At 47.1% G+C, this 25460-nt stretch overlaps 1 protein-coding gene across 1 annotated transcript in view; it reads right to left on the bottom strand.

The window, feature by feature from the left end:
- Window positions 1-25460, bottom strand: part of XPNPEP2 (X-prolyl aminopeptidase 2) — a 472549-nt gene that overhangs the window by 211693 nt on the left and 235396 nt on the right. Inside the window, exons 13-15 of the mRNA XM_078688442.1 lie at window positions 23011-23088; window positions 1504-1575; window positions 491-551 (exon numbers count right to left, since the gene is read on the bottom strand). Coding sequence (XP_078544568.1) covers window positions 491-551; window positions 1504-1575; window positions 23011-23088 — 211 coding nt within the window. The remainder of the gene's footprint in view (window positions 1-490; window positions 552-1503; window positions 1576-23010; window positions 23089-25460) is intronic.

The raw sequence follows: 25460 nt of genomic DNA, 5'->3' as shown, positions 1-25460 counted from the left end.
ACTACAGATTCTACCTTCCTTTCTTCTTTCTCTTTTCTCTCGTTGCTTCATTCCTTCCAATCTGTTCTTCTATCTTTTCCTCGATCCTTCCTTTGTTTCTTCCTCTCTTAATTGCTCCCTTCGTGTTCCCTTTCGTAATGCACCACAGAAATCACATATTCATGTGCAGTTTTAATCCAATTACTAAACATGTCTATTTCTAAATGTGACTTATTCAATTTACTGTACGAAAATATATTTAGTGTGTGGACCAAGCCAATTTATTTTTACCTACAATGAACACTATTCTACTGTACTGAAGCCTAAGTTGAAATGCTACTATACCAGTAGTGACGTCCAACAGTGTACAGTGAACTGTGTCTAGTTCATGTATTATTAACGAGTGTCTGTTCATCAATATCAAATATTGTATGTATGTGGTATCTAAGTTGTAACAACAAACAAACATAATAGCTCCTGTACACCAGGTGTTGTTAGCCAAAACATTTACCTTCTCGAACACCGAGGGTGTTCCCCAGTGTAGAGTCCTTGTAATGTCAGTTGTTCCGTCCCTATGGAAGAAATGCAACAATTAGATGGCTTACAAGTGGCCAAGGCAGCGACTTCCTGTAGAAATATGGTAATACATTACATGTACAAGATGACCTTGAAATCCGGAAGGGCAGATCACCACCATGAAAAATGCAAGTTGAACCTCTAACATGAATTGGTAAAACTTTAGGAAAGCACCAACATCCTCATGTTATTACTCCCCCAAAAAAGTCTGAATAAGCGAGAAGTATCATACAAGTGAAATTCGGAACACCTCGATGTTGGATTCTAACAGGTGTGATCATTAACGCATCTACGGGAGCCACTTGTTCGAAGGCATACACACGTTATGCTGTCTTTATTATTAGTTGAACCATCTGATAACATAGACAACTGATGCTTGTATGTACCATGTTAGAGACAGAAATAATTAGCAATCTCCTTCCACAGGTTGATGAATGTAAAATAAGGCCAAAGAGTGATTACATGGAGTTGACTGATGAATTGCCTTTTTATTGGATTTACTTCATAGGGCCAGATGTATCAAAGGGTTTTACCCATTCTGTGTCTATGGGGAAATGTGTTGATACATATGGCCCATAATCATCTAGGAGATGTCTTGTGATATGTTGAGCAGTGTCGCAGCACCCCATAATAAACCACTATATACAAAATAAGTACAATTAATATGTGCATTTGTTCATATGCACAGATACAATTCCTACATCTATTTGTTCGAAGCTGAATGTATATTGCAATATAATGTATAACATCGATACAACTATTTGGTTTGATTAAATACTGTCATTAAATGAAGTAAGCATCATATAGACGTAGAGTTCAGTTTACCCAATTAATGTTGATAGTTGCTGTCGTGATCCTGCCATGGGGATCAGTATTTAGTCGATATATGCCATTTATATTTAACCTACTACTCAAAATTACTAGAAAGTAATTTGAATAATGACTTACATGTACTGCCCTCCAGAATCAATCAAGTAAATTTCATTTACAGAAAGCTTCCGGTTGACTTCATCTGATGGTCTGAAATATAAAGTAACACGTTTTCAAAGGAGAGCCCCTCGATGAAACATAAGTTTACTTTTTCTGCTTCAAAAACTTTTTACCTCACACATTTCAGACTTCTCAGTGGAAAAAGTGGAACACTGCACACATAAAACTGGTTCAAACAGGGATGGTAGTACCATCAAATATGTACAGTTTTCTGCAGTTAACTACTTGCTGTTCCCAAAGGCCTCTTAGTGAAGTGGTCTAGTATATCGAATGTGTACAGGTGTAAGAGGACCAGAAAGGATGGGACAATAAGAGGAGAATACCTGTGTTCACAGGGATGGAGCGGAGAGGTAGACTACCAATGTAAAAATGTTGTTACTGCCCAACTAGGTTCACAGTTAACACTAATTATACATGCAAATGTACATTAGTGTATATTACATTTTGAGCTACTGAAAGAGTTGCTGTAAATCATGTATAACCTGAGAATCGAATATTCAAATAGAGGAGAGTTTATATACATTTACTTTGACAAACTTGTGAAAAAAGTATTCATCTTATTTACCAAAATGGTGACTAAAAGACACAAAATGGAGGAACTTACGTCTATTATAGGAAACAGTATTTTCACACCTTCACAGACACCATAGGTGTTTATTTGGACCTTGCAAACGGTCTTCATATTATTTCACAGGAGTTCAAAAAACGCTTAAGGTCTTTAAGATTGAGCTCTGTAAAGCAAAATTCTTGTGGCCTGGCCCCGGGGATTCAAGATGTCAAACTGGGAAGCAAATGTGTAAGAGGGCGTACCAGAACAATTGATGCCTACCTGGAAATCCATGTTCTGCTGTTTCCCCCCATTTTTCTGCCTGGGGGTGCTGTATTTTTTTTGTCTCTGCACTGACAGAAAGCCTTCTAATCATGTCTCAGCCAAGTCAGCTATGGTAAAACAGACATTTTAGGGCCATATTCTCAAGGAGCTACCGCCGAGTTAACGGCACTTTATCGCATCCAAAGTTGCGATAAATGTATCGCCCCATTCACATGCTGCTGCTAACAGCCCATATCACCAGTTTACTTGTGATAGCAGCCGCAAAAAACTTTGCCACAGATGACCCCGGCAACTATCGCTAATGAGATGCAGCCGCGACAACACCACTCCACAACATTCTCAATGACCGGCCAGAGCGGCGATAAGAACAAAAAACAGGAGATAAGGCGCGTTAGCAGCAGGAAATTAACACCTGCCCTGACCTGGTGTAAAGTCGGACGACAACCTGCACCAGAAAAGGGAACCCAGCCCAGAGCCACACCTGAACGACAACGGATGCCATGGAGCTACTGATCATGCAGCTCGGAGCCCCAACGGGCCCACAACACCCACCGCCCACCCGCCTCGAGGCCCGCCACCCCCCCTCCCTTGGACCACCACAGAGGCAGCGCAGACACAGACCGTGAACCTTCAGAAAACGCTCCAGCCTCACAGACTTAACACCAGAGTATATTATTGCCCACTACAGGCTCAAAAGGCCAACCATCCTCCGCATCCTGAACATCATAGCCCACAGGCTGACGGTACCAACACAGCGGTAACCAACATCCCTCCACAGACAATGCTGCTGGCTGTGCTGCATCTGTTGGCCTCTAGTACCTTCCAACCAACAACAGCCAGAGTCGGAGGAGTCTCACAGCCAGCTCTATCAAAGTTCCTCAATCCTGTACCGGAGGCCATCATCAGCTTCCAGTACCTTTGCTTCCCCCACACTGCTCAGGAACAGCTGGAGACCAAGCAAGGCTTCTACACCATAGCTGGCTTCCTGCACATGTTGGTGGCAATTGACTGCACACATGTCCTACTTGTGCCCCCTGCTGACACAGCACACAATTACCGCAACAGAAAGCACACGCATTCCATCAATGTGCAGGCAATAGTGGGCCACCAGGGACTCTTCACCAATGTTGTTGCCAACTACCCAGGCAGCGTGCATGATTCATACATCTTCCGACAGTCCATCATCAACCAGCGCTTCCAGGATGGCACCTATGGAAATGCACTGCTTGTTGGTGAGTATCAAATAAACACACCACACACCTCAAATACATAATCATGCAATTCACAACTCTGGGAATGCACACGTTACAAAGCCACATACAACATGCCAGACAACATTCCCAACCACCAGACACAACAGGACAACTCACTGTGGGAACCTGGGCTAGCCATGTACATGAGCCATCAATGGCATGGCACCTCAGCGACACATTAGCAGAATGTGAGGAGAGGAGGGAACCAGGCATGTGCGAAGGAGGCGATGTGACCGATGAATGAGACTGCACACAATGCCAAGTGTGGCATGGATGTGCTGGACAGACTGTAGTATGCACTGCTGGTGATGGTAGTGTTGAGGATAATGAACGCAACAATGTCACCCAAGCCAGTGGGGGAGATCACGGAAATGTAGCTTGTTACGTTCCCCCTGTAAGCGTGTGCGGAGTGGGCTGGCCCGGCGTACGCCAGGCTAGCGTAGGGGTGTGAATAAAAAGCACGTAGCCCTGGGTGTGGTTCTCTTTCGGAATGGCCAACATCCATGCCAGGGTGGTGCCTCTCACCCCGCCACGAGGCCGACGCAGTGAGCGGTGGTGCCTGAGATCCTGTGCGCCTGCTGCACTCCAGGCCGCTGGTCCCTGATGCCTTCTTGCCCGCCCCTGAGCATCCAGGCATCACTGCTCACCTGCCGACACCGGCGTTTGTCAAAGAGTGCCCACCACGTGCTGATGATACCTCCAAGCCTGAGGTCCGCAACCCTGGCAACCTGCTACGACAATCACAGCCTCCGCGACACAGGACTGCAGTACCCCTTTCTCGTTGACGTACTCCACCAGCATACACAGCGGACAAGTAGGTCAAACATTTGGACCTGAGTCTTGATTATACCATGGCAGAGAACATTATTTAAGGCTGAGTTTATGTCACTATACTCCCTTTGATGTGGTGCCACCAAGTGTGTGCATAGGACTCCAACCAAACGTGTCTGTGGGCCCTTGCTGACTGCGGCCTTCGGCCTACACAGTGGTCCTGCAGGCCTCACACTAATCCAATGCAGTCCGTATCAGGCAGGACACGGTATCGTCGCAGGCTGCACACCCGCTCAACTCTGGTGCTACTACCTCCATCAGCCACAAATCTAATCCACATGCCATTCCAATGTTGTGTGTTAGAGATCCAGGAGGAGATGGCTGGACAGCGGTTACCCCATGCTGACCGCTGCCTCTGGCCGATACCGCGGCCAACTAGGCAACACTTTTGGAACTGAGTCTTGATTTCTTCATGGCAGTGTTCATGTCACAGTACACAAGGAGAGGAGTAAGAATAAGACGCGCTTCAGTCCGGACGAGAAAACGCTCACTTTACGGAGGTGATCGGACACTACCGACAACTGCACTGGTGCCACTGACTCTGTGCAGCGCATGCCTACCACAGGTGGCTGTGGGCCACTGCTGACCGCTGCCTCCGGCACACACTGCGGTGGAGTAGATCACACAATTTGAACTGGGTCTTGCTCTCCTCATGGCAGAGTTCATGTCATTGTACAGGCTTCATGGCAGACTGCATCCCCTTTCAGATATGATGCCACTAACCATGTGCCCCGAAATTCATGAGCACTCTCTGGTTGAACTTTGGTGGCGTCTGAGTCTATGGGCTGGGTGTTGTCTTCATCATCATGTAGCTGATACTGACATGGTGGAAAAGAGGAGTCTGTAGCATTTAACTCCGCCAGTTGCCTGTTTCTGCTTGCTTCTGCCCTCTGCATCATGCCCTGGAAGGACCCCTTCCACTGTCCCCCCAACCCTCTGCGACATTCTCCTTGGACATCGACGAGGAACCGCTCAGCTCGCGTGGCCCTACCTCAGTGCACTGCAAGTCCCCGTCCCGTGGCAGTCTGACTGTGCCGGCTGCAGTGCCTCTGGGGATACTAACTCTGTGCTGCTCAAGTCATGGACCCTTGCTGTTCGTACCTTGTACTGCTGATTGTCTGCTCACTGTTGTGGTTGTTGACAGCACCAACCAACCCCTGTGGGGTGGCTTACACTACCCAACACCCATCCAACACAGGCATCACTGGACATGTAACCCTGGCAATAAAAGGGGCCGGGGGCGCATGTGTCCGTAGCCAGTTCCATAAACTAACTCAGTGTCCGTGTGGTAATTATGTATGCATGAGGGACCGGGGCCATTCCACATTACATTGTGCAGTGTACAATAGGTGCAACCATGTCACCACAGGCAGTGGTGTAGACCTGGTACATGTAATCGCGTTGTACCTCCCTGTGAGCGTAAGCGGGGTGGACAGGCATACAACAGTACAGAGTAGGGGTGTGGCTCCTCCACACGTGGATCTGGGTGTGGTTAGGTGTAGGCCTTGCCAAGGATATGGCTGGTGTGTGTGTCTCTGTTGTAGTGTATGCACCACCCGTCACACAATCGACAACTTTGCTATGTGGCATGCCATGTGGCATGCCCCCGGTGTGCGTGCTCGGCTGAAGGGGTACATGGGGGGGCATGTCAACTTGGATTCAGGGATCACACATGCCAACTGTTGTGTGTGTCGCTATTAGCGGAGCATGAACCAAAGATCTACCCTCAACTGCATGGCGAGCTCAGCCAGGCAGGTGCTCTACATCTGTATCAGCCCTGTCCTTACAATGGGCCTTCACACACTTGGCGGCCACCTTCTGCACACAACATCACTGTGTCGTAGTGAGGCTTGTGGACATGCCCAGACAGGCATAACAATGGTGTGCCGTAGGGGAGCAAGTGATGCAACTGCACTGCTCACACTAGTGACTATCCCAGGGGGGGAGGGAGGTGCATCAATGAGGCGACTTAAGACACATTGATGCCGCTCATTTGCAACAAACAGTTCATGTCATACAGGAATCACTAAGTCACACATATCACACACCAATGAACCAGTGAGCCTGCCAACACATCACGCAGTATGTAGTCTTGACTCATGTCTCTCTGCACTGTCACATGTAACCAAGGATATGCGCTTGGATGATGACACTCCTCCGAGCCCCAAACACACAGGCCCATAGGCAGTATAATTTGGCCCCCAAACGCACCAGGGGCATCGTGGAGTGCACTTTTGGCGTGTTGAAGTTACATTTCAGGTGCCTGCACGTCACAGGTGGAAGGCTCCTGTACAGCCCAGACTTCGTGCTCAAGATGATCGTTGCATGTTGTGTGTTGCACAACATATGTGTATGCAGCAAATCCCCATGGATACGAGTGCCAGATGCACCGGACGATGATGATGACGATGAGGCAGGTGGACCACACCCCACTGCAGCCGCAGCAGGAATAGCCCATAGGGACTGCATCTTTGACAATTTCTTCTCTGGTTGACATCACATTGTAACGGTCCTTAGCATTAATGCGACAGTACGATGACTGCCCACATGCACAGCATGTGAAAATAAATGCATTTCAAAACACATTCCCTGCGTGCATGTCACTCATCTGTACAGGCACTTCACTCAGGCAAGTGTGGGTCCGACATGTGGTGCTGAGAATTTTGGAATTTGTTAATGAATGGTGGGTGTGTCACGTATTCGAACTGCCAGTACTGTCTGTCACCGTTGTTATGGTATCCCACTATGCGGCGTTTCACATGTGTCCCAATTCATTCCATTTTGGCTGTCATTTGTGACCTACAAGTGACAACAGGGCTTCTTTTGGGCTCTGTTATAAGCCGCCATGATGCAGGGGTGCCCCCTGTGACTTAAGTCCCATGACATGGCGACATGTACGTAAGGGGGAGTCACTGCCCCTACATTAGTTCATGCTTTCATTATTGTTTGATCATGGACTTGGGACGTCGGTGTGCAGGGGGTGTTGATTGTCCCTCTACAATGTGAAGAGGAGATGCGGTTTCAAAGTGTGTTCCATGTATGTTTCCGCATTGGCGCAGGTTACATACTGAATGCACGTCAATATACATTGTGGCTGTTTTTGTGGAAATGCCTATCTGATGTGGGACAAGGATAATTTGTTCTGCGTCACAGCTGTGGGGTTGTGCTCGTACGTTGTCATCTCACCGTTTTTTAACTCTGCTTTTACGGTGCATTTTCACACCTGACGCGTGGGTTATGAAGGCCTGTGGCTGGTTTTTGCTGCGTTTTGTATCGAGTTTGGCCTCATCGCAACTTATTTTTCATTTGTGTTTCGCATTTTTGCGGCGTCGCTTTGGTTTTAACGCAGTCATTTGATGCGTTATCGTGTGACTATTGCATAGTACCGCTGTGTTGTGAAGACTTTGCTATTTTAAACATCGTTCTTGCTTGCTGCTACATTTCTTTTCTGTATCCCCTTGAATTTGGCTCGCACTTACCCGGTCTCTCAGCCAGGGAGGTGTGCTGTCCCTGCCCCGGTCCACCGCGGCTCCCAATGCTGATTGAGTGGTGGGCAGGGCACCATCTTGGGAGTCCCGGATCCCGGTGGGACGCAAGTTAGCGCTCTAGCTGGGGGAGGGAAGACGTATAAATTGGCAGGCAGTGCAGGGTTCGCGGCGGCTTGAGCAGGTAGTGGCAGTCCCTGCTCGAACAGTTTGAACTGAGGCTGTTTGTGAGATTAATTAATTTGTCTACGGATGCTTAATGTGACCTGGAGCTCTACATTTGAGTGCTCACTATTTTTATGCTTTTAAGACTTTGCTATTTTAAACATCGTTCTTGCTTGCTGCTACATTTCTTTTCTGTTTCCCCTTGAATTTGGCTCGCACTTACACGGTCTCTCAGCCAGGGAGGTGTGCTGTCCCTGCCCCGGTCCACCGCGGCTCTCAATGCCGATTGAGTGGAGGGCAGGGCGCCATCTTGGGAGTCCCGGATCCCGGGGGGACGCAAGTTTGCGCTCTAGCTGGGGGAGGGAAGACGTATAAATTACCCATGCTCCCGCAGTCACGCCGCCGGCGAGCCAAAGGCAAGCCCGTCTGCGCCCGTCCGCACCCCGGGAGTGCCCAGTGCCGGTCATGCTGCCGGTTTGGAGTCAGCCGCCTTGGGGAGCAGGCTAGTTTATAGCTGTGGTGAACTGCTGGCTCTCGATTTGCGACCCTGTGTGGTAAATAAATAGTGGGCCGTTATACATAATCTCTCTAGCATATGTTCCATCTGCAACTTCTGTTTTGACACTAAACTGCCCGGCAAGGGTCCGCAGGCGGCCAGGGAGCTTGGAATTTCTGCGGCTCTAATTAATGCACGTTCGATGGTTAAACATGCTTTTAACATTTATGAGTTAATTCTGGATAACAAGTTAGACGTTTTATTCATTACGGAAACTTGGTTAAGTGAGTCATGCACACCGGTGGTCGAGCTTGCTGTCCCTTGGCGGTATCATTTAGTGCGTGCTGATCGCACAACTGGGAGAGGAGGGCACGGCTATGGTTTTCAGGGAAGCTTGGGCCTTCACGTGTGAAACTTCTAAGGATTTGGTGGAGGGGGAAGCCCTGGATTTTACCTTCATTCTGTCACCCCACTTCACGTTGGGGGGCACACTGGCGTACCGCCCTTCTGGAGCTTTCCTGAAGACTCTGGGGGATGTTGTTGCCCCTCGTGATCTTCGTTTCCCAAAATGTATTCTTCTGGGTGAATTTAATATTCATTTAGACACACCGGAGGCTCTGGACCCCGCAGTTTTGCTTGACCTATTTGCTCTGACTCAGCTGACCCAGTGGGTCAAGAAGCCAACACACACGGGGGCCACCTGATTGACCTGTTGTGTTCTAAGTTTGACATGTATGTCATGGATCCGCTCCCTTTTACATGGTCCGACCATTCTTTGATAAGGTTTTCGTGTGACACGGGGAAACCCTCTCCTACTCTGGTCTTGACTCATGGCACGCCTACCTGGAAGATCAATATCCCTGCACTATCTGAGGCCCTGATATGCACTCACGTGGCTCCCGCAGATGATCCTAAGGGCGCGGTGGACTGCTTTAATACCTGGGTTAGTCAGGGATCTGAATTCTCTTCTAAACCTCCGGCTAACAGGCATCATCGGTCCTCCCCTTCTAGCCCTTTGTTTTCGCCGTCTCTTAAAGAGTCAAATCTCAGCTGTAAAAATTGGAACGCCAGTGGCGTATTGCCCTGCGGCTAAATCTGCTCTTCGCGCGGCTCAGAGAGATTATTATGCAGCTGTTAGGAAAGCCAAAAGCGTTTATTATGCTGAAAGAATCACGAATCCAACAACAATAGTAAGGAGATCTTCACTATTGTCAGAAGTTTTCTGTCCCCTTGTGCGGAACAAAAGACTTTCCCAGTTTGCCCCCAATGGTGTGAGAAGCTTTCTGCTTTTTTTATTAATAAAATACAATCCATTCAAGATAGTTTGGGATCACCTTTGGTGGAGCAGAGGATCTCGTCATCCATAGCTCCCCCGCCCTGCAAACTCATTAGCACCTCGTTTTCTCAGTTTTTGCAGGCAGAGGATTCTGACATTCTTGCTATTCTTAAATCTGTTAAGTCTGGTTCCCCCTAGGACCCATGCCCAGCTAGAGCCTCAGCAGGGGTAGCAGAGATTGTTTATTCAGAAGCTGCTGTTATCATTAATCGGTCTCTTCAGTCTGCTACTGTACCAGCACAATGGAAGCAGGCCAAACTTCTTCCTCTTCTCAAAAAACCGACTGGAGACCCCTCGGTACCTACCAACTTTCGCCCTATCTCTCTATTGCCGGCGCTGGCCAAAGTGTGCGAAAAGGTGGTCTTCCACCAGCTTGAGACCTTTGTGGAAACATCTGGGGCTCTTCACCCAGCCCAATCTGGATTTAGAACATCCTACAGCACAGAGACACTTGCTGGTGGAGATGGCAGAGGCGGTTAGGGAGTGCTTGGATGGGGGTGGCAGAGCGGCCCTGATTTTGTTGGACCTCTCTGCCGCCTTCGATACGGTGCCTCACCAGCTCCTTCTTGCACGGCTCTCCTCCATTGGTATCTCTGGTGCAGTGTGGGCCTGGTTAAAATCTTTCTTGGATGAGCGCACCCAGCAGATCTGGATGCCCTCCTTTTCATCCTCTGCCAGGAAGTTATCAACAGGAGTCCCTCAGGGCTCTACTTTGAGTCCTCTGCTTTTTAATATCTATCTGACTCCGCTGATCTTCCTGACAGAAGAGCTGGATGCTAAAATAATTTGCAAAAAACACAGTTGATGGACAGAATGTAGAACAATGCCATACATTCACCCCAGTACAAGGATCTGGGCCTAAATCCATCGTTTTTTTGCACTCCACACCACCCTGGGTTAGACACTGGCTATATGCAAATCAGCTCTGACCCTGTGCCTCATGGGAACAGTCCAGTCCGAACTACCAAGCCATGTCTTTCCCAGACCGGAATCAAGCATCCAAGGACCGGTTTCTGGCTATCAGCCTTCATCAGCCTGGATAGCTTGACTCCAGTGGTGTGGAGAGCCTGGGACTCACGTCTGAGCATACCCAGCCCACTCGGGGTGAAATTTGCAAAAAACACAGTTGATGGACAGAATGTAGAACAATGTCATACATTCACCCCAGTACAAGGATCTGGGCCTAAATCCATCGTTTTTTTGCACTCCACACCACCCTGGGTTAGACACTGGCTATATGCAAATCAGCTCTGACCCTGTGCCTCATGGGAACAGTCCAGTCCGAACTACCAAGCCATGTCTTTCCCAGACCGGAATCAAGCATCCAAGGACCGGTTTCTGGCTATCAGCCTTCATCAGCCTGGATAGCTTGACTCCAGTGGTGTGGAGAGCCTGGGACTCACGTCTGAGCATACCCAGCCCACTCGGGGGGGAAATTTGCAAAAAACACAGTTGATGGACAGAATGTAGAACAATGTCATACATTCACCCCAGTACAAGGATCTGGGCCTAAATCCATCGTTTGTTTGCACTCCACACCACCCTGGGTTAGACACTGGCTATATGCAAATCAGCTCTGACCCTGTGCCTCATGGGAACAGTCCAGTCCGAACTACCAAGCCATGTCTTTCCCAGACCGGAATCAAGCATCCAAGGACCGGTTTCTGGCTATCAGCCTTTATCAGCCTGGATAGCTTGACTCCAGTGGTGTGGAGAGCCTGGGACTCACGTCTGAGCATACCCAGCCCACTCGGGGTGAAATTTGCAAAAAACACAGTTGATGGACAGAATGTAGAACAATGTCATACATTCACCCCAGTACAAGGATCTGGGCCTAAATCCATCGTTTTTTTGCACGCCACACCACCCTGGGTTAGACACTGGCTATATGCAAATCAGCTCTGACCCTGTGCCTCATGGGAACAGTCCAGTCCGAACTACCAAGCCATGTCTTTCCCAGACCGGAATCAAGCATCCAAGGACCGGTTTCTGGCTATCAGCCTTCATCAGCCTGGATAGCTTGACTCCAGTGGTGTGGAGAGCCTGGGGCTCACGTCTGAGCATCCCCAGCCCACTCGGGGTGAAATTTGCAAAAAACACAGTTGATGGACAGAATGTAGAACAATGTCATACATTCACCCCAGTACAAGGATCTGGGCCTAAATCCATCGTTTTTTTGCACTCCACACCACCCTGGGTTAGACACTGGCTATATGCAAATCAGCTATCAGCAAATCAGGGTGAATGTATGACATTGTTCTACATTCTGTCCATCAACTGTGTTTTTTGCAATTTTCACCCCGAGTGGGCTGGGGATGCTCAGACGTGAGTCTCAGGCTCTCCACACCACTGGAGTCAAGCTATCCAGGCTGATGAAGGCTGATAGCCAGAAACCGGTCCTTGGATGCTTGATTCCGGTCTGGGAAAGACATGGCTTGGTAGTTCGGACTGGACTGTTCCCATGAGGCACAGGGTCTATTGTTACAGTAATCGAATGAAGGAAGTACCAGCGTGCTTACCAGTGTTTTCCCAGGACTATCTGGTAGGAACGGGATGATTGATTTTTTTATCAGTCTTAACTTGTGGAATGCTGTTGAGGTTACTTGGTTGGCATGGGGGACAAAGTTAAGGTTGTCATCGAAAATGATTCTCAAATTCCTGACCCTTGGGACAGGGATAGGCAGAGATCCCAGAAGGCCACCAAGAGGATGACCATACCGGGAAGAGTTTTCCAAAGATGACAACCTCCGTCTTCTCAGAGTTAAGTTTAAGGCAATTACTGGCCATCCAGTCTTTGATGGCCAGCATGCCTTCTTGAAAGCGTTCAGCCACCTCTTCTCCATCATTGTTAATGGCGAGCACCAACTGTGTGTCGTCGGCGTAGGAGGTAAGGCTCATCCCATATGATTTAATAACTCTAGCTAGGTCCGACACATAGATGTTAAAAAGTGTCGGACTAAGGGATGAGCCCTGAGGAACCCCGCAGGGTAGAGACAGTTCGGCCGACTGAAATGGTTCTAATGTGACAGTCTGTGTTCTTCCCGCCAGGAAGGAGGCCAGCAAGTTCTTAGCTCTGAGTTGAATGCCGATGTTAGCGACACGGTCGATCAGAATAGAATGATCGACCGTGTCAAAGGCCGCAGATAAATCAAGTAATACAAGCACTGCCGTCCCTCACTGATCTCTAATGAGTCTAATATGTTCGGCGGCTTTGATGAGAGCGGTTTCCGTGCCTTGAAGCTTACGGAAGCCGAACTGCGTATCGTCTACCAAATGATGTTCCTCAAGGTATTCAGACAACTGACAATTCATTGCTCTCTCTGCGACCTTAGCCAAGAAAGGGAGACTGGCTATAGGTCTGAAGTTCTTCAGTTCATCTTTATCCAGATGCGTTTTTTTAAAAAGCGGTTTAGAAGGGTGTTTTTTAACATATCGGGGTAGATCCCTGATTTAAACATGGCATTGCATATTTGCATAATTACCTCCGTGATTGAGTCAATTATAGGAAAGAGAACTTTGGGTGGACATGGGTCCAAAGCTGATCCTGTTTTTATGAGTTTAATAATATCAGTTATTTGTAACTCATTAATTTCTTTAAATTGAGTTAAGGAGCATTTGGGAGGTATAGTATTAGTTGGATAGGCGATGGAATTATCCTTAGATGAGAACTCTAAATAGATATTGTTGACTTTTGCAAAGGGCTTGTGAAGGGGGGGGCAGCATCAGGTGCTTTCCCTACCAATTTCTTCACTACCTCGTACAGTTGTTGGAGTTCTTTGCATTTTCGATTTGTTCACTATAGAACTTCCTTTTCGCCTCAGTGGTCATCTTTTTATAATTGCAAGTTCCTCCTTATAACGAAATTTATTTTCCGTAGCATAGGCTTTGCGCCAGTGTCTTTCGTGGTTCCTGCAAATTTGCTTTTGTTTTCTAAGATCTTCCATGAACCAAGGTGCGGATGGCGCCGTCCTATTTCTTGAGATTGTTTTATTTGGTACCAATGCATTCATAGCATTGCTCATCCATGCCGTGTATTGATTCATAGCTATATTTGGGTCTGTGGAAATGACTGGGCGAGTCTTGTCAAGAAGCGTTGTAAGTTTTACGTTATTTATATCCTTCAAGACCTTAAGAGGCCCCTGACTGAGTGCAACCGCCTTATTTATAGGGGCGTAATTAATTGATATTGTGCAAAAAATGGCATGATGACCGGACCCTAGGAGCGGGAGGATGTCTTGTGTATGAATCCCCTTACAGTTGGAAAAAATTCCATCCAGTGTATGACCAGCCTCATGCGTGGGTAAGGTGATCAATTGAGAGAGCCCAAAAGTTTCCATGTCGGTCAATAGGGCTTGAGTTTCACTATTATCTAACTTTTCTAAATGGAAATTAAAGTCACCTAAGACCGAAAAAGAGTCCTCTGTCACTAAAGATTCGAGCATGGTGTTTAGATTTGAAAGAAATTCAGCGCGTGCTCCTGGGGGTCTATATAGTAGTGCTCCTTTAAAATTATGTGAGGGGGACAGCATGATTGCAAATTCCATCGCTTCGCATGTTGGTGAAGGGACTGAAGCCGTCCTTACCGTGAAAGTATTACGGGAGATTATTGCCAGACCACCTCCCTTCTTTCCCTGTCTATCCTGTCGATCGACCGTATATCCTTGAGGTACAGCAACCACTAAATCGGGATCGGACGCACTGTCCATCCAGGTCTCTGTAACAAATAGTATGTCTATGTTTCGGTCAGTGATCAGCTCTGCTATATCCTGTCTATGCCTAGCCAGAGAGCGGGCATTGATAAGTGCTATAGTTATTTTTATAGGTTTATTATTATTACCATTCCTGGGGATAGCAGTTTTGTTAATGAAAGGTAGTGAAGACTTACAGTCTGGACAGCTTGTGATAGTAGTCCTTAAAATATTCGCTGGATCTTGTCATATACTGTTGCTACAGAAGGGTGGCCGAAGCTGGATAAGTTCTGTTATCGAATACGTGGTATAGACCCCTGTACTCTCGGGACCAGGGGTCGTGGCCCTAGGCCCGGTCTTGGCGCGGACGGGCCCAGACGGGCTTGCCTTTGGCGCGCCCGCTGCGCCCGCCCGCTGCGCGGACGGGATGTCATAGTCCTATTATCGATGTGAGAGGGGGGTGGGAGGCGGCCAGCAGCTGGACCGCAACCCTTTCCTCCACCCAATATGGCGGCTCAACCCTTTCTCCCACCGTGTCAGCACCTAATCGGCTGCGCGGGGAGCAGGGTTCGAGATGTGGCGTGATCAGGGCTAGCAGCAAAGTGAATAGGTGTTTAAAAAAATGCCAAAGTAAACATCAAATGAGCCACAGTAAAATGAAAAGCACACTTTTAAAAATCAGGGATTAGCAAGTTAGACCCCCGGCTTTCCGCCTCAGGGGAGAGACATGTACGAAAATTTGATAGGAAACAACCCTCGGAGTTGAAGTTGGCCTTATCTCAGGAAACGTCGATACGCAACTCGCTGCCCCCATGGCCAGTACAGATGCCCCAGAGGGGAGCGACTGGCGGACTCTTCAACTGGCGTCCTGGAGCAACTTCGAACTACCGGACTCCTTCGCACTGGCCCCACGAGTGCTCTAACATTTCAGACACTTTAGACTCTGTACTGACGGAAGACGCGGTCTAGTGTCTGAGTTCCTACTGTAACAATACACCTAACACCCACCCACCACCAGGCGTCACAGGTCAGATGACCCTGGCCAATAAAGGGGCTGAGCGCACGTGCTCAGGGCCCATTACCTATCCCCATACTACTGTGTCCGTGTCTCATTTACCTACGCACAGAATGAGGGCCTAGCACCCTCACCAAACTCTACAGACTCCGCCACGAAGCCTGATCCCATGATGGTGGCTCCTTGTGACTGGGCTCCTCCTCAGTGCGGCTCACAATGACGGCGAGAAGAGACTTTCTGTTGATTTCGGCCTCTTCTTATGATCCCCGCTGTGTGTTTCAATGCTTCTTTTCACTCCGGTTCAATTTACGACCAACCCGTATGTGCCTGACTCAGCAACTAATTTGATGCAGTAAAGAATTTCCTGATGCCTGTCCCCATGATGACGGCCCTTTGCGACCTGATTCCTCCATCATGCATACCACAATAAATTGGAGGTGAGGCTTCTTAAGACTCCGGACTCCTTTATTCCCACTGAATGCTCCCCCACACACTGGCTCCTCTGATATCCACCCCAGTCATGCTTAACCTTGCAACGTCGAGACACGGTCACGCAACCATGGATGCCTGATCCTAAAATGGCAGCTCGTCGTGACATATTACCTTGAATTCAACAGTGAGATGCCACTCATTTTCCTGAAACCTGCCTGTTGTTTTGAAAATCAGGCTACAACGTGAATATATGCGTGGAAACCTCGGCAGACCCACTTCCCCCACCCGTGGAGGGCAATGGTGAGATCTTGTGTCCTTTTTAAGAACTATTGGGAGTCTGGCCCTTCCTTTCTTGTTAAACTCTGTCATTCTTGGCACACTCACAGTGTGGAAAAGGAGCCCAGGATGCCCGACCCCAATGGCTGACAGTGATGACTTTCCCACCCCTTTCTGATCTTTTACTTTTACTTACAAAACACTGCCAGGACTGTGCCTGACCTCATGAAGACGTCTGGAATTCTTTCGGACCATGGCCCCCCCCCCCACAGTCTCTATTCTGACATTCCCCTGAGTACACTTGACCCCTACCCGGACAGCGGAGTTCAAGCATTTTGTACGACGCCCAGTGGAGCTGCTCTGCTCAGCTAATGAGGAGATTACCCTTGGTTCATACCCTGACCGTCACCTGCCCAGCAGGACCTTGGGCACAGTTTCTCCCCTTCTCCCTGTCTCGCCCACCCCCGTCATCGTATTTATGCCATTCTGCTTTTTCCTCGTCACCTTTCTTTCCATCTTTCTGACCGATGCCCTTTGGAGCTTCCTAGATAGCTATAGGGGAGACTGGCTTTTCTATCACCTCCCTGACCGTCACCTACCCATACGTTCTTTGGGCCGACTTTCCCTTTATCTCTTATTCCATCCTCCCCCTTGTCCACTCCGTTCTCACTCCCCTTCTACTACTTCCCTCTCTACTTGCTCGCCCTGAGTACACATAATCTCTACCCTGACAACGGAGTCCGAGCATTTTGTCTTACGCCAGGTGGAGCTGCTCTGTTCATCTAATGAGGAGATTGGCCTCGGTTCATTCCCTGACAGTCACCTGCCCAGCCGGACCTTGGGCACAGTTTCTCCCCTTCTCCCTGTCTTGCCCCCCCCATCGTATTTCTGCCGTTCTGCTTTCTCCTTGTCACCTTTCTTTCAATCCTTCTGACCGATGCCCTTTGGAGCTTCCTAGAGAGCTATAGGGGAGACTGGCTTTGAATTATCTACCTGGCCTTCACCTACCCACTCGGTCTTTGGGCTGACTTTCCCTTTATCTCTCTTCCGTCTTCCCCATCATCCTCTTCCTTCTTATTCCCCCTCTCCCCTTTCCCTCCCTATTTGTCCCTCCTGTTAATGTGTCTCACATATTTGATGTAACATGTAATTGTTATCATTGTTGTAACATTGTTGACCTTATGTAAAGTGCTCTGATACCTACAGGTCTAGCCAGCGCTATATAAAACTGTTTAAATAAATAAATAAATAAATAAATAAACTCTCATTACCAAACTGGTAATACATATGTATTTTGGCTTGAAATTACCAGTGAAAGTTACTGTTTCAATCTTTATTAATTGTCAAAGAGGGGCTGCTTTGATATATCACCATTACAGAAGTAGGAAACTGTAATGCTTGTGGAATACTGATACATTTTTTTAGAACAACATAGGCTACAAATATATGCTGGGTCAGGAGTATGAGAGAAGAGACAGTTTATCAAACCTCCGCCAAAGAAAGTCATGAGGTGAGTAGATTTCTGGCCTGGACTCAAAACCAGTATACATAATAATAGCATTAAACATTTAAGCGATCCAATGACAGGTAGAGGAGCAGAAAAAATCGTACATTAGAGTTTTTACATTTATTTTTCGGGATCTACACACTGAACAACTTAATCCCTCAGGATCTAAGATAACATTTTTTTTTAAGAAGTGGAAACGTAAATTTACAACAGGAGTACAAGCAGTGCTCATACAACCTGCGGTGGTGGAGGAAAGCAGTCTGGCTATTACGTCATCATGTGCTGTAGGGGTTATATAAAATATACAAAATAAATGCTCACTGCAGATAAAAGTCATATATGTCAGAATATTTACCAGTGGTCTACACCTGACGTTTCACAAACCTGGGGATGATCATCTGATCTTTGGATCATAATCGTCCTCTAACTCTGTCATATGTTGATGAACATTTTAGATATAATATTAGCTAGTATTATACATAAATTGGTAAAGTAAATCAAACGTGTTTTATAAGGGGGGAGTGCTTGCTGCCAAAATACATTTTCCGGGACTATGCTATAAATAATTTAAAAAAAGAGCCCCTTACTTTGCGATTCCTTGATGGAGAGAGTTTGACTTGTGAACTGGGAGTTTCTAAAGAAAGTACCACAACACATGAATTTCCCAACCCAGCTCATGAGACTACTCGCCAATCTGTGTCAGGGGGCCACCACAGCATTGTCATTAGATGTTAAAGCAGCTAAGACCATTTTCATTCATTAGGGCACTGAAGAGTGCCGTCATCTATCTGCGCCACTTATATGCTTTGTTCTTGAGCCTCTCCTTAGTCTATTCTAAGAAATGAGCTGATCAAGTTTAGCTGAATATGTTTTCGCAGAAACACACTATAAGTGAGCCCATCAAGTCCCTGGGAATGTGGACCTGGCCAGGACATTTTACGTCGTTGAAATGTTTTCTAAACGTTTATGCTATACAAATTAATAAAACAGAAATTGAAGAAATTCTAGTACAGTTTAGAATGTCAGAGCAATACCCTCAATTTTGTTAAATGGTACCATCCACACCCGTCAGACATTTAGGTATTCAGGTGAACAGGAATGTAGAGAAATTGTGTAATATTAATTATACCTTTTCACGAATATCCCACTCCCCCTCACCCACAGCTTTAGGAAGCGGCTACGCTCAAACATGATTACTCTTGCACGGGCAGGCTGACAGGCCAGAATAACCTGGGAGATTCTCACCCTCCCATTTGAGCCTGGCGGACTAGGTGCACCGGATTTTGACCTATACTATTGGCACGCCCAAGAGCAGTTTGCCTACCCCTGGGTATACCTTACACAATGTATGGCGCACACTGCACCCGAGCACGATCAGGTGGCCCCTCTTCCCCTTTCATTGGCTTTATACTAGACACAACCCAACCTCGGACCGAGATTGACCTGGTGGGGTGCACGGTGTGGGGTTGGCATGGGCTGTGCCGGAGAACGCAACAGGAAGCAATGAACGCCCCATTGGTCCCCTTGCTCAAGAATCCAACAGTCCCGCTTTTGGTGGAGGCTGGCCCTTGTGCTAGATTGCGATCCATGCAGCTCACTAAAATGGGGGATGTGTTCCCGGAGGGTACCTTTATCCCACCTCACCAAGTAAGAGAGGGGGAAGGGCTAACCACTTTAGAAAAGATTACATAATACCAGCTGCACGATGCTTTGCGTGCCTGCCTCCTCTCCTTTCCAGCTGCGCCTCCCTCATTCCAAACCTTGGCACGCTTTCTGTAGAATCCCTCCCCACATAAGCTAATCAGGCACCTATACACAGATATGCAACACACAGCTCCAGTGCGTCCACCGTGCGCCCATCAAGAGTGGGAAACGGTGATTGGCATCTAAATCACACAGGAACAATGGACATTCTGCTGCATGCAAGCGCGAGCACTCTCCCTGACCTAGAGACTGCATCTTATATACTTTAAATTCCTCCACATACTATAAAGCACACCAGCTTAGCTTCAAAATGCCGGCCTGATCACTTAGGCACGGTGCCAGCAATGTAGCTTGCCCAGTGCAACTTTCCTTCATCTTGCATGGAAGTGCCCCCAAATTCAACGCTACTGGGCGACCATTTTTAACCATATAGAGGAAATGACGGGCATACCCATGGAGAGATCCCCACTGACGGTGCTGCTTGGACATGTTAGGGACTTACCAACTGATGGCAGAAAGCTTACTGCCTTGCTTCTACTACTTGCTAAGTGACGCATTGCAATGAAATGGGGTAGGAAACAGGTACCACAAAAAGAGGAGCTCAGAGCCACGGTGTTTAGTCAAGAACAGTTGTCTATTTACTGGGACCTAATGCCCACGCAACCCCAGCCTAAAGATATATGGGGCCTGCTGCAACTATATATGCGATCACACGCAGAGGACAAGGGGCCTTGAACCCTCAGATCCTGGGTGATCAGGAGTAACACTAGATACCCTAGCCATGCACACAGGTGCGGCCGGTATCAACCCCTCTGACTAGGCGAGCGAGCCTGAACGGTCACCCCCCCCCCCAACTCTCTTTCCCTGTAACCTTCCTCGTTCCCTCCTGGTTTGTTGTAATCGCACTCTTTCTCTTTTTCTGACTATAAAATGCATCCTGCGATTGAACATTATTCTCTGCAATGGAAACTATTGATTATTACTTTTGATCCAACTGTACCATGGCCACATGAGTGGTGAACGAAACATAAGGCAATTAGCCTGGCCACTGTAAATGACATCCATTGTAGTATCTGTATAAGTGCGAATCTTGAATTAATAGAATAAAAAAAATATATGTGGGCTTGGCAACTCTATAAGATTGTGCTTGTTTTATCAGAATGGATATCTTGAAAAGGATCAAGCAGTAATTCCAACAGGATAAACATCTGGCAAAGATGCACCGAAATTCAATACTAACTCTAAAATTGCACAGGTTTATTGGCAGGACCCTGTAAACACTGGTTAGAACTGAAACTTTGTAACATGAAAAGGACATTTCCTAAAAGGGAATTCACATCCACATGAAAATCCCCCATTACAATAACACCATTACCTATCTACTGAATCTATTCACAGAAACCTCTTCACAGACGGTGTTGAAGTGGTTCTCTTCATTCTTACAAGACCGAAGGCAGGAAGTCTGGAACCCACCTTTCTCCTCCCTCATGCCTCCCACGGAGGTGGGTGTTCCTCAGGGCTCTATCCTGAGCCCATTATTATTTAATCTCTACATGGCCCCTCTCGCCCTGCTGGCCGATGCGGCTGGAGCCATGACAATATCCTACGCTGACGACACCCAGCTTCTGTTTACCTGTAAGAAGATAGAGGCTCTGGATGGCGACAAAATAAGGAACTGTTTAGGACAGGTCTTTTCCTGGTTTAGTCACAACCAGCTTCAGTGCAACTCCGCTAAATCCGAAGTTATTCTTTTCGGAGTGTCGGACCAGGATGTCTAGAGACAGTGGTGGCCACCTGATATGTCCCCCCCGCAGTCCTCGGTGGGAGTAGCCAAAAACTTAGGGGTCAAACTGGACAACTCATTGAACATGAAGACTCAAGTTCGATCTGAGGTGGGCACCTGTTACGGAACCCTGAAAATGCTCCGGAGATTTCTTCCCCTGTTGTCCCTCTCCCATAGAAGGACCGTGGTCCAGGCCCTTATCACCTCCAGGCTGGACTACGCTAATGCCCTCTATCTGGGTCTCCCAGAATTCCTCCTCGGGAAACTCCAGGTCATGCAGAACACGGCCGCAAGAGCCATCCTTATGCTGGGCCCCATAGTCCATATCTCTCCCCGCCTAAAGAAGCTGCACTGGCTTCCCATCCGACACAGAATTAAGTTTAAAGCCCTCTCCATCGCCTTCAAGGCCCTGCATGGTTTTGGGGCCACCTATCTTAGGAAAAGAGTGAGCTATTACATACCTGGTAGAGCACTCAGATCATCTCACCAACATAGGCTGAGTGTGCCTAAATTCAACCGTGCCCGCTTGGGAGGGCGCTCCTTCCAAGTCCAGGTCGCTCACCTCTGGAATGAACTTCCTTTAAAAGTCAGGCAAGCGCCTGATATTCTGCACTTCAGGTAACTACTGAAGACATGGTTGTTCCAGCAGTAATTCGGACTCTACTCCACACTTGTGCCTCTTCCTATCCGCTCTGTCCGCCAGCGCCGGGACACTAATCTGAGTAGCTGTGCGCTCTATAAATATGTTAAAATAAATAAATAAAAAATAAACCCTGAAGTTTGCCATGAAAATCCTTACAGTAGCCAGGTGAATGACAGATAACTATACATATGCTTGTATGTCACAATATCAACAAATATCGTCCTGCTAGTATATTGTAACCAAAGTATAATCTTCTGTAATATTGTTATGGTAATTGTATATCGGTAAGAATGGATTTGCTATTCTTAACTCCACACTACGGACCTTGAATATATATTTTCCTTCCATGTACAAATTAGTGGATTAAACAATAATACATCTAATTTACCTATGTATGCTTACCTTCATGATATTATAATTCTAGAACTCTGAAGTCATCATTTCAATAAAATAAAGAAAAGCTAGCCCTACTTCTAATTTACTCACTTGTTCTTTTTCATAAGGATTTATATTATGAAGACAACCTGGTGTGATGATGAAGAAGCCTTAACCTTACTAATCAAAGAAGTCATGAAAATTCAGGGCATCATTTCTAACTGTAGACCTAACATTTACATCTCTGTTAGCACACCCGAGGCACCTATGTCTATATCATTTTCATTATAATTGGTCTGGGTCCTATGAAAAGTCGCTTAGAGTAATGATGAGCTTTTGGCACTGCTTGCCAAAAGTTGGCTCGCTAGGGCCCCAACAAGTGAAATGAAACAGTTAAATCATCTCACCCCAGACCACTCTTGCTCAAACATACTCTAAAAGGTTATTAATTGGTGCCCTAAAAAAGACACCAGCTTGAATATGCTCTGTCCAACGTTTGCATATTGTCAATTGAGATGGGAGCCTACTCAAAGGCAAGTAGTTTTCAACTTACTGAATACCAGCAACCGAAGACATTATAGATTTAAAGGTTCTCGTACATATAAAGATTCCTTTACATAAACTGGAGCAGCCCAGTTACTTACCTGTAATGTGGAAGAGCTGCATTCAGTCCACTTGCAGAAATGGTGTCAAAACTTGGGCCATCACAGTGTATCTGTCTCCTGAAGAATGACAAACGAGAATCAAAATGTATTAATGGTTCAATCTGATTTCCTGCAATATGGTCTGAAGACTTTTCCATAAAAATAGTGTAATTTGCAACATACTTTGGAAGGTTTAGTCAGGTGTCCTAAAGAAATTTAGATGCAAAATAGAAACAAATCGGTGACAGAAATAGCCGCTAGAGGATGGTGGATGTTATGGAAAATGAGCAAAAAAATCCATTGCAATGCATCTATCTCATGACAGTGCTTCTTTATATATGATATAGAAAATGACATCACAGGGAATAGGTTAGGCCCATCTAGGTTTAAGAGCTTCAGGCTACGAAATCTGGAGAAAACAAATCACCATCATGGAAGGGGCCTGTATAAGTCTAGCCAAGCTCAAAACGTTAAGATTATGGTATATTTAGGTACAAGAGGGACAATTTGAAGTTTGGCATTTCCCTGCCCATGCAAATCTTTAAGGTGCACCTAACACCATTTAAAGCTGGCATTTCTCACAGGCCACTAAACATTCCACTAGGTGACCATGGCAGCAGAAACACTAATGCAGTCTGACCATAATGCCATATGAAACACCTACATCAACCACCTATGAATACAATAGCACCAATTGTGCCCTTTAAAGATGCCTCAGGCCTGTCATGGCAGCATGTGTGTGCAATTTTAAGTTGCCCTCTCGACCTGACAAGATGAACCTCTTGCCAGGCTCAAACCTCCCTTTTTATTACATACATGTCACTCCTTGGGTAGTGAAGAACCCTAAAATAATTTTTCACTGCTGTTGGGCATCCCTCTCCCATAGGATAACATATGGTTAACCTGTTACATTTAAGAAGTAATAACTTTCAATTGGGAGCAGGTAAGAATGTCGAGTTTAGTGCTTTAGGAATTATAACTTAAAGTCCTCTTTAATGGAGAAGTTGGATTTTATGTCACAATTCTAAAAATGTCACTTTTAGAAAGTTGGAATTTTGTTATCCCAAGCATGTGGTGCCTAAAGTCTGTTTACTGGGTGACGTGACTAGGTTTAGCTGGCAGTTGGTCTTTGTGTCTTGCTCCCAGACAGTGAAACAAAGGGCCATATGTGTTGTCTGGATGGGCCATTTCTGACTTGATGAAGGGAAGGAGCTGTCACCTACCACACTTGCATACCACAAAAGCTCTGCCTGAGCAGACTTGTAAAGGGTTTGGCAGTAGCCTATTGTGATCCCAGACAATCTGAGGCCAGAGCAGGGAGGCACAGAATTCCAAGCACCTCTGGGAGTGGAACCTTCCAGTACCTTCACCTACTTCAAAGTGGGCACCAGATGTAAATATTGGACCCTCAGTCCCAACTCTTCAATACACCTCTGAACCTGCGGAAGAGTTAGAAGGACTGCTGTGCTGCTCTACAAGAAGGACTACTACTCTGTTGCCCTGCTGCCTACTGACCTGCTACCTGAGTGAAAGGACTGGATCTGCATCTTGAATCATCAGAGTGACTCAAGGGCTAATTGGCTGGCCTCCTGATCAGAGCCTAAGTGAGAGAAAATGCTCCAATCCCCTTGCATCCAGCACCTGGACTCACTCTGCCGTGAGTCTTGTCCCCAAAGTGGTCAGTGGTGCCACACCTGTCCTGACACTTGGAAATGGGTTGAAGGTGTCCTGCCAGCTCAGCTTTGGACCCACTCCTGTACGATGCATCCCCAAAGCAGGCCTTTGCTTCATAAGCCCCTGGTCGATAGTATCCTTGACGATGATGCAGGACTCACACCTTCGTCGCATGATGCATCTTTGACACAGGACATCCTAATTGACGACGCAAGACCTCACAGAGCAGCTCTTTGGAACCCTCCAGCTGCATGATGCATCCTCACGAAGCTCCTCAACCAGGATTTAAATTACTTTTTTCAGGGAGCCTAGCCGGGTCCCTGTATCTGGTGGGTGCTCCTTCGCAATCACCCTGAACTATGAGCTATAACTATAGGCCTGATTATAATGCCGGTTGGACTCTTGTCCAACTGGCACCGTGGTAGAAGCAGGACCACCCGATTTGAAGTCGGCGGTCCCGATGCCTGGATTATAATGTGACCGCCTTCACGGCGGTCACAATGTGTATATTTTCTATTGTGGCGTATGCTAAGAGCTGCAGCACACGCCCCAATAGAAAAAAAACATTAAAAGCATCCCTGCATTATGTGGCAGGCACCATGTGTTGCCTGCCACATGGTGCAGGGATGTTCAGGGGGCACCATAGGTGCTCCCTGGGCCCTATAGTGGAGGGCCGGGGCAAAAAGGGACCATGCTAGAGGCCCCCAAAGTCACTTTCCACCTGCCTTTTCATGGCAGGTCACTCGCCATGAAAGGGCAGGTGGAAAGGGACATTG

Source organism: Lissotriton helveticus, chromosome 4_1 (genome assembly GCF_964261635.1).
Source record: "Lissotriton helveticus chromosome 4_1, aLisHel1.1, whole genome shotgun sequence".
NCBI lineage: Eukaryota > Metazoa > Chordata > Amphibia > Caudata > Salamandridae > Lissotriton > Lissotriton helveticus.
The sequence above is the reverse complement of the archived record's forward strand: the minus strand, read 5'-3'. Positions and strand labels throughout refer to the sequence as shown.